The sequence below is a fragment of the Podarcis bocagei genome (assembly GCF_964188305.1).
Source record: "Podarcis bocagei genome assembly, chromosome: 2".
Taxonomy (NCBI): domain Eukaryota; kingdom Metazoa; phylum Chordata; class Lepidosauria; order Squamata; family Lacertidae; genus Podarcis; species Podarcis bocagei.
The window spans coordinates 4,130,361-4,145,044 of record NC_138126.1 but is presented as its reverse complement, the minus strand read 5'-3'; the positions used below and the strand labels follow the sequence as shown (position 1 = coordinate 4,145,044).

Sequence of the window (14,684 nt, the reverse complement as noted above, 5' to 3'; positions counted from 1 at the left end):
ACTCTCTTTCTCTCCAGCCAAAAGAGGCGCGCCTCGCCACACGCGCGCAGCCAGCAGCTCCCCAAGGGATTCCTGCCAGGGGGAAACGGGGACGCGTCCCGAGGGGCGCTTGGGTTGAAAGCCATTCTCATAGGGATGGCCTTGGTGGCCATCTCAATTCCATTCCCACAAAGGTGCCCAAGGGGTGCAGGGCAGCTGAGCACAGATTGGCCAGCCAGATTGTTATAATGATAATGATAATGATGATTTTATTGTTTGTATGCTGCCCACCTCAATGGGTTTCCCCAGCCACTCTGGACGGCTGCAAAAACTTCCCTAACTAGGCTGCCTTCAGATATATTTTAAGAGGGTGCCACTACCCAGAAGGCCCTCTGTCTGGTTCCCTGTAACTTCACTTCTTGCAGTTAGGGAACCACCAGAAGACTCTTGGAGGAGGACCTCAGTGTTTGGGCTGAGCAATGGAGGTGGCCGTTTAAGGCTTTAAAGGTCAGCACCAATATTTTGTATTGTGCTCAGAAATGTACTGGGTGCCGATGAACTTCTTTTAGGACTGGTGTTATATGGTCCCTGAGGCCACTCCCAGTCACCAGTCTAGTTGCCGCATTCTGGATTAGTTGCAGTTTCCGTGTCACCTTCAAAGGTAGCCCCACGTAGAGCCCATTGCAGTAGTCCAAGGATAACCAGAGCATGCACCACTCTGGCAAGGCAATCTGCAGGCAGGCAGGGTCTCAGCCCTTAATTTATTTTTATTATCAAACCTTTAGAAGACATCTGAAGGCAGCCCTACATAGGGATGCTTTTTAAGGTTTAATGTGTCATGTATTCATAAGAGGCTGGGTTGAAATAAAGTGTTCTTGTGATTCTTCAAAGGAGATGGTGCACTGGAGACCCTGCAGTTGTGGGTTCCTTACTTGGCAACTGGACTGCGTGCATCCAGGCCCTGCTAATGGGTCCCATGAAAGGTGTTTTTTTTTGGGGGGGGGGAGAGGTCCCTTTGTCCTTTTCTCCCCCCTCCTCCCTCTCACCACCACCTTCCCACATGCAGCATCTTATTTTTGTCCTCTCTTGCCACACAATTCCCTTGCTCACTTTTCCAATTCCCCTTATTGCAATTTATAGACGCGGGCAGAATGTCCACTGTCACCCCTCCTCTCCTTTCCAACGCTCCCCCTCCCCACTCCCAGGGGCTCCTTTTGTCCAATTGCCCAGGACACATCTGATTTAGGGGGAACACTTCAGGTTTGTTTTGGAACACGGGGGCCCATAGAGCTACGAGTGGGAGAGCAGCCCCTGCCTTTGTTGCACAGCGGAGGAATATTTTTGTAGAAATTTCAGCTTTTCTTAACACGGGCAAAAAGGTACTGTTGGCAGTGTTTACATAAATGCTTACAAACTCTTTTTATTAATGCTGTGATTCAAGGACTGAGAAAATATAACCATTTTCCCGTGACCTGCTTCCCAGAGGGAAGACAATGTTAAAAAGTGTGGGGAGAGGATGGAGCCCTGAACCACCCCCTAAGTTGAGCACCCAGGGGTCCAAACGCTCATCCCCCCCCCAACATCACTTTCTGGACATGTCCCAGGACTAAGGAGCGGAACCACTGCATAACCCTGCCCCTAACTCCCAATCCTCCGATACCGTCCACGAGGATATGTTAGTATTTACAATGTCATTTCTTTGGGAATGTATTTCACAAAGCAGAGGTAGCATTGGGGAAATGAGGTGGCGCTTGTTTGGTTAATTCAGTTTGCTCTTTCTTGACTGCGGAGAGGGAGAGGTGAGAGGTGGGGGGACTTTGTGCCCATGATGACTGGAGGAGTTTGGAAATAATACTCGTGGTTCAACTGTTGCCAACCTGACCAGTAAAGCTTTATTCTCAACAAGTTGGGTAAGGTATATATTTTTATCACAAATAGGTAACCGAATACTGTGGTCAACGGCATTTAAAAACCACGGAGAGATCCCGCAGAACCAGGAAACAGCTTTTACCTTTTTGCCCGCCAGACATAATCAACCAGCACCAATCATTCCAAATCTATTTCCCTCTTCAAAGGGACTCCAGGAAGTTCCCAGAGGTGACAATTGCTTAGCTGAATGTTGGCCAAGGAAAGCCTAATCCCATCACCAAACTTGCCAAGGGGCCAGACATGCAAAGGAAGTTCTATTGTACTTTGGGCGGTGGGACTTCAGAGGTGTTTGCCTGTGCTCATCTTCTACCTGGGTCTTGCCCTGACATGTCTGCTTATGCTAATCTTGTACCAAGGACTTGTCTGGACATGTTTGCCAAGGTTGAACTAGTGTAACCTCTGTCTACCCCTCCCCTTTGGTGACATGTCAGTGATGTAGCAATGATGCTGTACGAACTGTATTCTGGGATATGGTGGGAAAGTTCTAGAAGTCTTTGTCACCCCATCCTCAGAGTTCAAAATTCCTCTTTGAACCTATTGCGCAATAAACTCTGGTCTACAGCCATTTGCTCCGGTTGGTGGCTGGACTCCTTCCTTTCTTCCGCAGGGACCCGTGGGCTCTGCCCGATGTGGAGCTGGGTGACTGAGCAGCCTCACACCTAGACAGCGGCAAAAGTCTTGTTATCACAAAGATGGAAGAATGAGGAAATCCCAACGAAAGAACAATGGGAAGAAAAACTGATGAGATGTGCGGAATTTTTCCAAGCTGACATATCAACTGCGTGACAAGGACAATTGTAATTTCAAGGAAGAATGGGAACTATTTACAAACTATTTAAAAAGACAACAAAAGGATTTGGACTCCTTGGCAGGTTTTGAATAAACATCCACAAATTCATTAGTAGAACATATGGTAGATAATTTACAATGATATGTACAATTTTATAACATGCAGAGAATAATATGTATAAACAAATCAGAGAGGGGAGCTGAGGGAAGTCTCTGGAAGGGGGGAGAGGGAGGGAGTTATATTGATCTATAAACGTGATTAAAATGATTAATTTTGTTTATTTTTTTTTAAAAGCCACTGAGAGATCCAGCAGAACCAGGAAACAGCTTTTGCCTCTATCCCTAGCTCGCCAGAGATAATCAACCAGCGCCACCAGGGTGGTCTCAGTCCAATGGCAGGGCCTGAAAGCCAATTGGGACAAATGCAGTCTAAATGGTCCACATCCTGCAGATATGCCTGGATTTATTCTGCAACCAAACATACATTTAAATAGTTTTTCCCATGTGAGTTTCCTGATGTCTTCTAAGCGTTGTACTACTGGTGAAGCTTTTCCCACAATCCATGCATTTAAAAGGTTTCTCCCCTGTATGAGTTTGTAGATGTACATTAAGGCTTCTACTCTGAATGAAGCATTTTCCACACTCAAAACATTTATATGGTTTCTCTCCTGTATGAGTACATTGATGCATTTTCAGCGAATCTCTATGACGGAAGCATGTTCCACACTCCATGCATCTAAATGGTTTTTCGCCTGTGTGAGTTGGTTGATGGTATTTAAGGTATCCACTCTGACTGAAGCTCTTTCCACACTCTGTGCATTTAAATGGTTTTTCCCCTGTGTGAGTTAGTTTATGTCTTCTAAGCGTTCCACTCTCTCTGAAGCTCTTTCCACACTCTATGCATTTAAATGGTTTCTGCCCTGTGTGAATTCGCTGATGGTTTTTAAGGTGTCCGCTTTGACTGAAGCTCTTTCCACACTCCATGCATTTAAAAGGTCTTGCCCCTGTGTGAGTTCGCTGATGGTTTTTAAGGTGTCCGCTTTGACTGAAGCTCTTTCCACACTCCATGCATTTAAAAGGTCTTGCCCCTGTGTGAGTTCGCTGGTGTCTTCTAAGGGTTTCACTCTGACTGAAGCTCTTTCCGCACTCCATACATTTAAATGGTTTCTCACCAGTGTGAGTGCGATGATGTGCATTAAGGTGCTTACTCAAAAGGAAGCTCTTTCCACACTCCATACATTTAAATGGTTTCTCACCAGTGTGAGTGTGATGATGTGCATTAAGGTGCTTACTCAAAAGGAAGCACTTTCCACACTCCATACATTTAAATGGCTTCTCCCCTGTGTGAGTTCTCTGGTGTCTTCTAAGTGTTCCACTTGCTGTGAAGCTCTTTCCACACTCCATGCATTTAAATGGTTTCTCCCCTGTGTGAGTTCCTTGATGTTGTGTAGGAGTTCCACTCCTACTGACGTCCTTTCCACAATCCATACCCTTAAATGGTGTCTCCACTATTTCAGTTCCTTGATGTGAACTAAGTGTGTTCACTGACTGAATCACATTGTATGTTCCACAAATTTAAATGATTTTTTCGTGATTCCTAATGAAAGTAGAGATTGCTCTGTCTTCTCTATTGCTTGCATTGGCGTAGGGGGAGAGGAAATCCTGTAGAAGAGAAGAAGAGTTTGGATTTGATATCCTGCTTTATCACTACCCTAAGGAGTCTCAAAGCAGCTCACATTCTCCTTTCCCTTCCTCCCCCACAACAAACAGTCTGTGAGGTGAGTGAGGCTGAGAGACTTCAGAGAAGTGTGACTAGCTCAAGGTCACCTAGCAGCTGCATGTGGAGGAGCGGGGAATCGAACCCAGTTCACCAGATTACGAATCTACCGCTCTTAACCACACTGGCTCTCCAAAGAAGAAACAAAAGAATATAACACACATCAAGTGCCTTTGGTGCCTTCTCTTATTTTAACATCTCATACACTCTTCCTTCTTCTATGTGCCAATTGTTTAGGAAATGAAATAATGTCAGATAATAGCATTGCATCAACTTTTAATAATAATCAATTATTGTTAATATTGCAGCATGATCTAAGATACAGTGCTTCTCTAAAACTGGCAATTTAAATAAAGAGGTTCCTCACAGGAAAGGCAGCTGCTCTCCCTCCATGAACATGCCCTTTATTTCTCAGGTTCAGAATTCCTAATGACTTTTTTGTCCTAATCCCTTAAATGTTTGGTTGCAAGTCTCTCTGGGTAAGATAAAGTGACTAACAAATTCAATTAATCATAATAATGGACTACAACAGACATGTTCATCCGGTCGAGTGCGATCGACCAATAGATCATGTGAGTGATCCTGGTTGATCATGGGATTACTGGGATAGGCGTCAGTTGTGCAGCTCCCTTTGATGGAGAGGAGAGAGAAAGGGCTGGCTTGGGGGGGGAAGAGAGCTGCTTAAGGGGGAGGGGGCTGGCTTGGGAGGGTGGATCGATGACTGGCTCTTCAGAGAGAGAGGTTTTGCCTCCCTTTAATCCCCCCCCCAACTGAAACTCCCCCCTCCTGCATCCAGTTAGCCACCTCCTTCCACCCACGCACCCCACTCCTCATTCCCCCAGTGACAATGGGTAGATCACCGCCAGTTTTTTATACTGGGAGGAGATCACTGTCTGTTGGGAGTTGGACGTGCCTGGACTACAGGAACCCCTGAATTTCAGTAGCAATCTTCCTGATTCCTTATATCCCAAAGACATGAGAATAAAGATAGTGGTTAATACTGGAAATCTGGTAGAATAGAGAGGAGGAGTGGGACGTAGTTATCACTGCGTAAAGGTAAAAAAAAGATACTCTGCCTGCAACCTTCATAGCAATGGGCAGGGAAGGGTGGACTGGAGGCAATGTCTCTCCACAGAAACATGGGTAAATGGGTGAAATTGCAGAAGACAAGCCAAAATTGGGTCATCCTCTAAATCCAGCAGGGCTTTTGATATATTTTTACGTAGTGAAATGTCTCACTGCATACTGTAAGAGCTTACCTCTCAATTTCCCCTTCACGTTTCTGTATTTTTCTTTTTCTAGCAAAATGTGCTTAGACTTGTGAGTCAGAGTCTCTCCTGTGTGGAACAAGTAAAAGAGAAGTGCTGTTTATGTCATATGTGACTGTCAACGTCTTCAGAAACATTCATCTTTTGAAGCAAAAACAATAAAGTTCCTGGTGGCCCATTGGAGGCTAATAAACCGCAGCATCAGCTCACGAAATGTTACAGACAAAATTACAGCATTGCTATAAACGATAATCCCACCCACTCCCTTTCTCTCACACACACTGTTTGTGGAATTCTGCACTCTCACACACCTCGCCTGTAATACTGGCAATCCTTGGCCTGCATATGCACATGAATGTGTGTAAAGCCTCCAGTCAGAAGCATTGTCTATCCTAATAATGGACCCTTTGTCCTTTTCAGCACCCCAGACTGTGAAGGTGCACACATTCACTGTCTTTGGGTGCTGATGGATTGTGTCTCAGCTTGCAACTCCCTTTGACATATAGAAAGGTATAGAAAGGCTGTCCATATATCTATTACAGTGGTGCCTCGCAAGACGAAATTAATTAGTTCCGCAAGTTTTTTCTTCTTGCGAGTTTTTCGTCTTGCGAAGCATGGTTTCCCATAGGAATGCATTGAAAATCAATGAATGCGTTCCTATGGAAACCGCTTGCCAGGCTGGCGGTGCAGAGAAGGGCTTTTCTCCCCACCGCAAGCCTTCAGGACAGGTACGGGAACAGAGGGGTAGATGCGCAGCGCTTCTCCTCTGTTCCCGGGCTTGCGGTGGGAGGAGGGTTTTTCCTCCCCACCTCCAACATTCAGAACAGCCTTCCGAAGGCTGGCGGGGGGCGGAGAGACCTCCGCCCCGGAGCATCCATCCGAAGCCTGGCGGGGGGCGGAGAGACCTCCGCCCCGCCGCCAGCCTTCGGAGGAGGCCCGAGGAAAGTGGGGAAGACGCGCTGCGCTTCCCTGCTGTCCTGGATATTTCCCTATGGGCTTTCGTCTTGTGAAGGAAGCCCATAGGGAAATTCGTTTTGCGAAGCGCCTCCAAAACAGAAAACCCTTTCGTCTAGCGGGTTTTCCGTCTTGCAAGGCGTTCGTCTTGCGGGGCACCACTGTATATACAAATCCAGAAAGAATTTCCATAGCACCTCCAGCCATGTTTTTTTGAGTAGTGGACCACATTATCACCTCAATTAAACATGCAGTGGAACTAAGGCTTAGAACTGAAACCCTGGGAGAGGCAGACGGGTTTTTTCTGGCCCTTCCTGGAAGAGGATTCCAGATGCAAAGACCCCCTCTGGACAGCCCTCTCTCCTTCCTCTCGGGAACTTCCTGCCCTTTCCTCTCCTCTCCTGCTGGACAAAAGGCCTGGCTTGGTGTAACGCTGCTCTACCTTCTGGACCCCCAGCAGCAGCTGGCCTGGGGGATGGAGGAAGGAGAGTCCAGCTTCCAGGAAGGAGGGGAGGGTGGGGAATTGGACCCCCCCCCCCAATTTCAGGGATCCCTCTCTCCAAGGCAGATTTCTGGGCAGGAGGGAAAAGCCAAGGCAGCCTCTCCGGAGATTCCCCCGCCCGCGCCCAGGTGGGAGACCTCCCTTCCGAGGGGCAGCGTCTCTTTCTCCCTCTGCCCCCCTTTGCCAAGGCTGGACGGGGCTTTCCTCCCCCCCCCCGGGATGCTTCCCTCCCTCCCCCCCAAGTTCCCCTGCCCCCTCCGTCCCCAGTCTCTCCTGCGCCCAGAGACCCCCTTGGCCCGGCTCACCCCTCGCCCTGCGCGCAGCATCTCTCTCCAGCGCACCGACCTCTCCATCCGGAGGAGCCTCCCAAGACGAGCAGGGAGGGGGGAGGAGGAGGTAAGAGACGGAAGTGGGGGAGGGAGGGGTCCCTTCCCAGGCCTCTCTAGGCATCTCGGCTCTCTCCCTTCCGTAACCCCTTCCATGGACTCTCCTTCTGTCCAGCAAGAGGCGCGCCTCGCCACACGTGCGCAGCCAGCAGCGCCCCGAGGGATTCCTGCCAGGGGGAAACGGGGACGCGTCCCGAGGGGCGCTTGGGTTGAAAGCCATTCTCATAGGGATGGCCTTGGTGGCCATCTCAATTCCATTCCCACAAAGGGGTGCCGGGCAGCTGAGCACAGATTGGCCAGCCAGATTGTGATAATGAGAATGATAATGATGATTTTATTTAAAAAAAATTTTCTTCCAGTAGCACCTTAAAGACCAACTAAGTTAGTTCTTGGTATGAGCTTTCGTGTGCATGCACACTTCTTCAGATACCTCTTCAGATACTTCAGATACTTCTTCAGATGATTTTATTGTTTGTATGCTGCCCACCTCAATGGGTTTCCCCAGCCACTCTGGACAGCTGCAAAAAAAGAAGCAAAAACTTCCCTAACTGGTTTGCCAATGGGTGCCAAAGAACTTCTTTTAGGACTGGTGTTATATGGTCTTGGCGGCCGCTCCCAGTCACCAGTCTAGTTGCCGCATTCTGGATTAGTTGCAGTTTCCGTGTCACCTTCAAAGGTAGCCCCACGTAGAGCGCATTGCAGTAGTCCAAGGATAACCAGAGCATGCACCACTCTGGCCGGACAGTCTGCGGGCAGTGAGGGTCTCAGCCAACATACCATGAGAAAATAAATGATTAAGTTATTTTTATTATTAAACCTTTAGAAGACATCTGAAGGCAGCCCTGCATAGGGATGCTTTTTAAGGTTTAATGTTTCATTATGTATTCATAAGAGGCTGGGTTGAAATAAATTGTTCTTGTCCTTGTTACACCTTTTAAGGAGAAAAAGAAACGTGTGTGATTCTTCAAAAGAGATGGTGCAATGCAGACCCTGCAGTTGTGGGTTCCTTACTTGGCAACTGGACTGCGTGCATCCAGGTCCCTGCTAATGGGTCCCAGAAGAGGTGCTTTTTGGGGGGCGGGGGGAGAAGTCCCTTTGTCCTTTTCTTCCCCCTCCTCCCTCTCAGCACCACCACCTTCCCACATGCAGCATCTTATTTTTGTCCTCCCTTGCCACCCACTTTTCCAGTTCCCCTTGTTGCAATTTATAGACGCGGGCAGAATGTCCACTGTCACCCCTCCTCTCCTTTCCAACGCTCCCCCTCCCCACTTCCAGGGGCTCCTTTTGTCCAATTGCCCAGGAAACATCTGATTTAGGGGGAACACTTCAGGTTTGTTTTGGAACACGGGGGCCCATAGGGCTACGAGTGGGAGAGCAGCCCCTGCCTTTGTTGCACAGCGGAGGAATATTTTTGTAGAAATTTCAGCTTTTCTTAACACAGGCAAAAAGGTACTGTTGGCAGTGTTTACATAAATGCTTGCCAACTCTTTTTATAAATGCTGTGATTCAAGGACTGGGAAAATATAAGCATTTTCCCGTGACCTGCTTCCTAGAGGGAAGCAATGTTAAAAAGCATGGGGAGAGGATGGAGCCCTGAACCACCCCCTAAGTTGAGCACCCAGGGGTCCAAACGCTCATCCCCCCCCCACATCACTTTCTGGACATGTCCCAGGACTAAGGAGCGGAACCACTGCATAACCCTGCCCCTAACTCCCAATCCTTCGATGCCGTCCACCAGTGGCGTAGCGTGGGGGGTGCAGGGGGGGCCGGCCGCACCGGGCGCAGCATCTGGGGGTTAGGGTTAGGGGGCGCAAATCCACGGGTTAGGGGGCGCAAATTACTTGCCTTGCCCCGGGTGCTGACAACCCACGCTACGCCACTGCCGTCCACGAGGATATGTTAGTATTTACAATGTCATTTCTTTGGGAATGTATTTCACAAAGCAGAGGTAGCATTGGGGAAATGAGGTGGCACTTGTTTGGTTAATTCAGTTTGCTCTTTCTTGACTGCTGAGAGGGAGAGGTGAGAGGTGTGGGGACTTTGTGCCCATGATGACTGGAGGAGTTTGGAAATAATACTCGTGGTTCAACTGTTGCCAACCTGACCAGTAAAGCTTTATTCTCAACAAGTTGGGTAAGGTATATATTTTTATCACAAATAGGTAACCGAATACTGTGGTCAACGGCATTAAAAACCACAGAGAGATACCGCAGAACCAGGAAACAGCGTTTACCTTTCAGCCCGCCAGACATAATCAACCAGTGCCAGTGTTACAGAAATTACATTAAAGTTAAATGTTACAAATATTATGCCTGAATGTATCCTTTCAACGTGACAGCTCAGGGAAGTTACCTAGCTTTAAAAAATAATATAAAATCAACTTCTTTGCCAGTTTCCTGCATTCCAAATCTATTTCCCTCTTCAAAGGGACTCCAGGAAGTTCCCAGAGGTGACAATTGCTGAGCTGATTGTTGGCCAAGGAAAGCCTAATCCCATCACCAAACTTGCCAAGAGGCCAGACATGCAAAGGAAGTTCTATTGTACTTTGGGCGTGGGACTTCAGAGGTGTTTGCCTGTGCTCATCTTATACCTGGGTCTTGCCCTGCCATGTCTGCTTATGCTAATCTTGTACCAAGGACTTGTCTGGACATGTTTGCCAAGGTTGAACTAGTGTAACCTCTGTCTACCCCTCCCCTTTTGTAACATGCCAGTGATGTAGCAATGATGCTGTACAAACTGTATTCTGGGATATGGTGGGAAAGTTCTAAAAGTCTTTGTCACCCCATCCTCGGGGTTCAAATTTGCACTTTGAACCTATTGCGCAATAAACTCTGGTCTACAGCTATTTGCTCCGGTTGGTGGCTGGACTCCTTCCTTTCTTCCGCAGGGACCCGTGGGCTCTGCCCGACAAGGAGCTGGGTGACTGAGCAGCCTCACACCTAGACAGCGGCAAAAGTCTTGTTATCACAAAGATGGAAGAATGAGGAAATCCCAACGAAAGAACACTGGGAAGAAAAACTGATGAGATGTGCGGAATTTTTCCAAGCTGACATATCAACTGCGTGACAGGGACAGTTGTAATTTCAAGGAAGAATGGGAACTATTTACAAACTATTTAAAAAGACAACAAAAGGATTTGGACTCCTTGGCAGGTTTTGAATAAACATCCACAAATTCATTAGTAGAACATATGATAGATAATGTACAATGATATGTACAATTTTATAACATGCAGAGAATAATATGTACTGTATAAACAAATCAGAGAGGGGAGCTGAGGGAAGTCTCTGGAAGGGGGGAGAGGGAGGGAGTTATATTGATCTATAAACGTGATTAAAAGTGATTAATTTTGTTAATTTTTTTAAAAGCCACTGAGAGATCCAGCAGAACCAGGAAACAGCTTTTACCTCTATCCCTAGCTCGCCAGAGATAATCAACCAGCGCCACCAGGGTGGTCTCAGTCCATGGCAGGGCCTGAAACCCAATTGGGAAAATTTCAGTCTAAATGGTCCACATCCTCCAGATATGCCTGTATTTATTCTGCAACCAAACATACATTTAAATGGTTTTTCCCATGTGAGTTTGCTGATGTCTTCTAAGAGTTGTACTACTGCCGAAGCTTTTCCCACAATCCATGCATTTAAAAGGTTTCTCCCCTGTGTGAGTTTGTAGATGTGCATTAAGACTTGAACTCTGAACGAAGCATTTTCCACACTCAAAACATTTATATGGTTTCTCTCCTGTATGTGTACATTGATGCATTTTCAGCGATTCTCTATGACGGAAGCATGTTCCACACTCCATGCATCTAAATGGTTTTTCGCCTGTGTGAGTTCGTAGATGTATGGAAAGTTTTGCCCTTTCACGGAACGTCTTTCCACACTCTGTGCATTTAAATGGTTTTTCCCCTGTGTGAGTTAGTTTATGTCTTCTAAGCGTTCCACTCTCTCTGAAGCTCTTTCCACACTCTATGCATTTAAATGGTTTCTGCCCTGTGTGAGTTCGTTGATGGTTTTTAAGATGTCCGCTTTGACTGAAGCTCTTTCCACACTCCAGGCATTTAAAAGGTCTTGCGCCTGTGTGAGTTCGCTGGTGTATTCTAAGGGTTTCACTCTGACGAAAGCTCTTTCCACAATCCATACATCTGAATGGTTTGTCCCCGGTGTGATTTCGTTGGTGTACAGTAAGCTTTTCCCTATCCCTGAAGCTCTTTCCACACTCTGTGCATTTAAATGGTTTCTCCCCTGTGTGAGTTTGATGGTGTCTTCTAAGTGTTCCACTGTCTGTGAAGCTCTTTCCACACTCCATGCATTTAAATGGTTTCTCCCCTGTGTGAATCCTTTCATGGATTCTAAGTTTTCTGCTATCACTGAAGCTCTTTCCACACTCCAGACATTTAAATGGTTTCTCTCCTGTGTGAGTTCGCTGATGTTTTCTAAGGGCTCCGCTCCCACTGAAGTCTTTTTCACAATCCATGCCTTCAAATGGTGTCTCCACTGTTTCACTTCATTGACGTGAACTAAGCGTTTTCACTAACTGAATCACATTGTACATTCCACAATTTGAATGGTTTATTTGTGATTCCTAATGAAAGTACAGATTGTTCTGTCTTTTCTATCGCTTGCTTCTGAGTAGGGGGAATGGAAATCCTGTAAAGAAGAGAACAAAGGAATATAACACACATGAAGTGCCTTTGGTAACTTTTCTTATTTTAACATCTCATACATTCTTCCTTCTTCTATGTTACATTTTTTAAGGAAATGGAATAATGTCAGATTATAGTAGTAGTAGTAGTAGTAATAATAATAATAATATATTATTTATACCCATCCATCTGGCTGGGTTTCCCCAGCCACTCTGGGCGGCTTCCAACAAAATATTAAAATACAATAGTCTATTAAACATTAAAACCTTCCCTAAACAGGGTTGCCTTCAGGTGTCTTCTAAAAGTCTGGTAGTTGTTTTTCTTTTTGACATCTGGTGGGAGGGCGTTCCACAGGGTGGGTGCCACTACCGAGAAGGCCCACTGCCAGGTTCCCTGTAACTTGGCTTCTCACAGCGAGGAAACCACCAGAAGGCCCTCGATGCTGGACCTCAGTGTCCGGGCTGAACAATGGGCGTGGAGACGGTCCTTCAGGTATACTGGACTCAGGCCGTTTAGGGCTTTAAATGTCATCACCAACACTGTTTATTGTGCTCAGATCAGAAACATACTGGGAGCCAGTGAAGATCCTTTAGGACCTGTGTTGTATGATCTTGGCGGCCACACCCAGTCACCAGTCCACCTGCCACATTCTGGTATGTAGATTCTGAGTCACCCTCAACCACATAGAGCACATTGCAGTAGTCCAAGTGGGAGATAACCACGGCATGCACCACTCTGGGGAGACGGTCTGCAGGCAGGTAGGGTCTCAGCCTGCGCACCAGATAGAGCAGCTAGACAGCTGCCATGGACACAAATTTGACATGTGCTGCCATGGATAACTGTGAGTCTAAAATGACTGCCAGTTAACAAGCTAAAAGTGGGTCATTGTATCGATCTAGCAGGGCTTTTGATATGTTTTAACGTAGGGAAATGTCTCACTGCATACTCAAAGGGCTTACCTCTCACGTTTCTGTATTTTTCTTTTTCTAGCAAAACGTGCTTAGACTTGTGAATCAGAGTCTCTCCTGTGTGGAACACATAAAAGAGAAGTGCTGTTTATGTCATATGTGACTGTCAAAGTATTCAGAAACATTCATCTTTTGAAGCAAAAACAACAAAGTTCCTGGTAGTCCATTGGAGGTTAATAAACCTATAACGGCCTAAACATTTGTGGACAGCAGGCAAATGCAGCGGATTGCGGGCCAGGAAAGCTCACGCCATCATTAACCTGTGAGTTTCTTTGTGGGTTTTGCATAGTTGTTTTGGAATTCCCACCACAATATCAGTTCACCAAATGTTATGGACAAAATTCAGCATTGCTATAAACGATAATCCCACCCCCTCCCTTTCTCTCACACACAGTGTTTGTGGAATACTGCACTCTCACACACCTCGCCTGTAATACTGGCAATCCTTGGCCTGCATATGCACATGACTGTGTGTAAAGCCCCCAGTCACAGGCATTGTCTATCCTGATAATGGACCCCTTGTCCTTTTAAGCACCCCAGACTGGGAAGGTTGCATGTATTTACTGTCTTTGGGTGCTGATGGATTGTGTCTCAGCTTGTAAATCCCTCTGGCATCTCCTAAACCAAAAAAAGTTACAGAAAGGATGTCCATATGTAAATTATACACAAATCCTGAAAGAATTTCCATAGCACCTCCAGCCATGTTTTTTTGAGTAGCGGACCACATTATCACCGCCTATTAACCATACAGAGAGAACTGACACTTAAAACTGAAACACTGGGAGAGGCAGACGGGTGTTTTCTGGCCCTTGATGGCAGAGGATTCCAGAAGCAAAGACCCCCTCTGGACAGCCCTCCCTCCTTCCTCTCAGGAACTTCCTGCCCTTTCCTCTACTCTCCAGCTGGACCAAGGGCCTGGCTTGGTGTAACGCTGCTCTACCTTCTGGAGCCCCCAGCAGCAGCTGGCCTGGGGGATGGAGGAAGGAGAGTCCAGCTTCCGGGAAGGAGGGGAGGGTGGGGAATTGGACACCTTCTCATTTTCAGGGATCCCTCTCCCCAAGGCAGATTTCTGGGCAGGAGGGAAAAGCCAAGGCAGCCCCTCCGGAGATTCCCCCGCCCGCGCCCAGGTGGGAGACCTCCCTTCCGATGGGCAGCGTCTCTTTCTCCCTCTGCACCCCTTTGCCAATGCTGGACGGGGCTTTCCTCCCCCCCCCCAGGGATGCTTCCCTCCCTCCCCCCCAAGTTCCCTGCCCCCTCCGTCCCCAGTCTCTCCTGCGCCCAGAGACCCCCTTGGCACGGCTCACCCCTCGCCCTGCGCGCAGAATCTCCCTCGAGCGCACCGACCTCTCCATCCGGAGGAGCCTCCCAAGACGAGCAGGGAGGGGGGAGGAGGAGGTAAGAGACGGAAGTGGGGGAGGGAGGGGTCTCTTCCCAGGCCTCTCTAGGCATCTCGGCTCTCTCCCTTCCGTAACCCCTTCCATGGACTC

At 47.4% G+C, this 14,684-nt stretch overlaps 2 protein-coding genes across 2 annotated transcripts in view; both read right to left on the bottom strand.

The window, feature by feature from the left end:
• Positions 1–2,977: 2,977 nt before the first annotated feature.
• On the bottom strand, positions 2,978–14,602 carry LOC308581005 (uncharacterized protein). Its single transcript, XM_081183421.1, has 3 exons — positions 14,502–14,602; positions 5,734–5,811; positions 2,978–4,359 (listed from the first exon to the last, which is right to left on the bottom strand). Exon 3 carries the CDS (start codon positions 4,183–4,185, stop codon positions 3,184–3,186), a length of 1,002 nt encoding a protein of 333 aa, XP_081039547.1. The 5' UTR covers positions 4,186–4,359; positions 5,734–5,811; positions 14,502–14,602; the 3' UTR covers positions 2,978–3,183.
• The window catches only part of LOC308581006 (uncharacterized protein), a 32,003-nt gene continuing 28,310 nt past the window's right edge, over positions 10,992–14,684 (bottom strand). Inside the window, exon 2 of the mRNA XM_081183425.1 lies at positions 10,992–12,233. Within this exon, the coding sequence (XP_081039551.1) occupies positions 11,143–12,060 (918 nt within the window). The 5' untranslated portion in view covers positions 12,061–12,233 and the 3' untranslated portion in view covers positions 10,992–11,142. The remainder of the gene's footprint in view (positions 12,234–14,684) is intronic.